Source organism: Chanos chanos, chromosome 6 (genome assembly GCF_902362185.1).
Source record: "Chanos chanos chromosome 6, fChaCha1.1, whole genome shotgun sequence".
NCBI lineage: Eukaryota > Metazoa > Chordata > Actinopteri > Gonorynchiformes > Chanidae > Chanos > Chanos chanos.
The window spans coordinates 470001-472500 of NC_044500.1; the positions used below are offsets into that span (position 1 = coordinate 470001).

At 45.5% G+C, this 2500-nt stretch overlaps 1 protein-coding gene across 1 annotated transcript in view; it reads right to left on the minus strand.

The window, feature by feature from the left end:
- Window positions 1-1758, minus strand: part of aasdhppt (aminoadipate-semialdehyde dehydrogenase-phosphopantetheinyl transferase) — a 12339-nt gene extending 10581 nt beyond the window's left edge. Inside the window, exons 1-3 of the mRNA XM_030778186.1 lie at window positions 1615-1758; window positions 959-1187; window positions 327-448 (exon numbers count right to left, since the gene is read on the minus strand). Coding sequence (XP_030634046.1) covers window positions 327-448; window positions 959-1187; window positions 1615-1758 — 495 coding nt within the window. The remainder of the gene's footprint in view (window positions 1-326; window positions 449-958; window positions 1188-1614) is intronic.
- Window positions 1759-2500: the final 742 nt, after the last annotated feature.

Genomic DNA, 2500 nt, shown 5'->3' on the forward strand with positions numbered 1-2500 from the left:
CCTAACACAAAAACCCAAAAGAACCCAAGACAAAAAAACATAAACCCACCCCAAACGAACCTAAGACAAAAAAAACACAAACCTAACACAAAAACCCAAAAGAACCCAAGACAAAAAAACACAAACCCACCCCAAACGAACCTAAGACAAAAAAAACACAAACCTAACACAAAAACCCAAAAGAACCCAAGACAAAAAAAACCAAAACACATAAACTGCCATAAACTGACAGAGCCTCGCCATGGAGAGAGACAAAACTTCAGCGATTTTAGGCCAGCTGTGCTCCATGGCGATAGAAGACATGTCAGTATGCTTTGTATGACTACCCAGTGTCGATGGAAAGCGTGAAGCTGGTCCCAGTCTGAACCTGCTCTCCGGATAGTTGTCCACTCATGTTCCGTGAACTGTCTTTTCATGATCCTGAAGAATTCCGACACAGAACCGCTGCCTAGAACACAAAGACCCAACAGAAGCAAATCAGTGTGTGTGCATGTCAGGGATCCATCTGTACTTACACTCTGTCTATAATAGTACAGTTTGGTCTGACTGATCTAATACTACTGGAATTACTCACTGAGTGTACTTCAGTTTTATATGGTTTATTTAGTAAGGGTGCTGGCTAATTAAATTAACATCCCAAACCCTGCATACAGACCAGTGCTCAGTGTACAGCAATGGTCTACAGTGCTTTCACAGGACTATAAAGCAACAGTGCCATCCTGTGGTCAAAAGAGGGATTACAGCCACTGCTCTGGTTGCTCGTTCTGAGATGAAGGGTTTAGAGTGCGTGCTATATTTTCTGGAGAAGAGACATTTGTGTGTCTGTGTCCTGATCACACAAAGAGTCAAGACTACTGAGATATTTCACAGGCCATGAGAGATGATGCCTCGTTCTTGGTGTTCATGTCAGAGTTTCATCCCGTGCAGTGGTCTTGCTTTGGGGCAGGTGTGTGTGTACCTGGTCTGCTAGTCTTCATCACATCCACTCCAACCTGCCGCCCAAGTTCGGCTGCCAGTACAGCGTAGTCTCCCTGATGGGAGATGTTAAAACTCCAGGCAGGACCCCCCGCTGGGGGGCAGGGGTGTGTAAGGCAGGGCTTCCCTCTGGGTGTCCGCTCCAGGCGGATCTCAGACCACTCAAAACCCATCTTCTCTGACACAAGCTTTCTGATCAGGAGACGGCCGACCTAGCGCACACACACACGCACGCACACACGCACGGGCACACATGCATGCACGCACACACACACACACACACATGCACGCGCACACACGCACACACACACGCACGCACACACACACACACACACACACACACACAAAGGCAAATACTCAGGAACACTGACCATATGCACGCTTCACACAAACATGTTTAAAAATTAAATCATGAACTGCCGAATTACGTTCTTTCCGGACAGACTAAATGCAAACTCAGACACTGCTTCTTTGATACAGACTGAGGTGCAAGAAGCCAATCCTAACACTATGAGGGACAGCATGCGGTGCTTTTCTGAGCGCTGAGAAAGCGCCTGGCAAAGTATTCCACCGAGTTACAAAATCACAATTATTTTACTTTATTTTTTTTTACACTTCAGTCTTAAGGAACTGACATACCATTGCTGATTTTGAGTCTTTGGCAAACATGAACTGTCCAATTCGTTCCTTCTCCTCGCGCTGAATACAGCGCGCGGCAAGTAGCCACTCAGAGCGGGTGGGAGACCACGCGCTGCAGCGGAATGCCCAGCGCACACCCTCCATGGTTTTTCTTTTTTAACACTTTATTTATTAATCGAGAACAACAGCAGTTTATTACGTATGAAACACGGTTTTCGGCAAAAACGTCATTCGTTCTACCCCGGATCAACAAACTCCATGCCAACCCGGGTAATTTACAGACCACTGTACCACGACGTTAGCTGTCAGGTACAGTACACTCCTCATCTGCCAGAGGTATAAGTTCTGAGAGTGAACTACGGATAAAAATCACACTAATGTTAATATCAAACGTCCACACACCAAAACATTTCCACATACACACGATCACAGACTCCTGCTCCCTCATCCGGAAGCAGTATTCTAATGGGCGGGATGTTTATACTAGGTTAGCGTGAATGACACAGAAGCGGACCAATAGTAAAAATGTTTATGGTTCCAATAGGTTTGTTTCCGTTCTGCTGTGGACATACCTTTTAGTGTGCCTTACTGCTGGGCTGGGGAGCCACTCATTCCGGTAGGAGATAAATACAATTTCTGCCAAGAGATCTTCCTGAATATGTTTAGTGTTATTTAGCCAAGCCACACAGTTAATATGTTGATAACGTTGTCAGGTTAACCGGATATAGCAAGACGAATCAGCCCTTTTGCCCGTTATTGATTACTTATTATTTAGATAGAACAGAAATCAGTTTGCGTTCGGGTTCATTAAATAGTGACAACCCAAACTGAAAACGGAACCAATATACTGTACTAAACTCAGAACGGCCACACTGTGCAGCCCGGC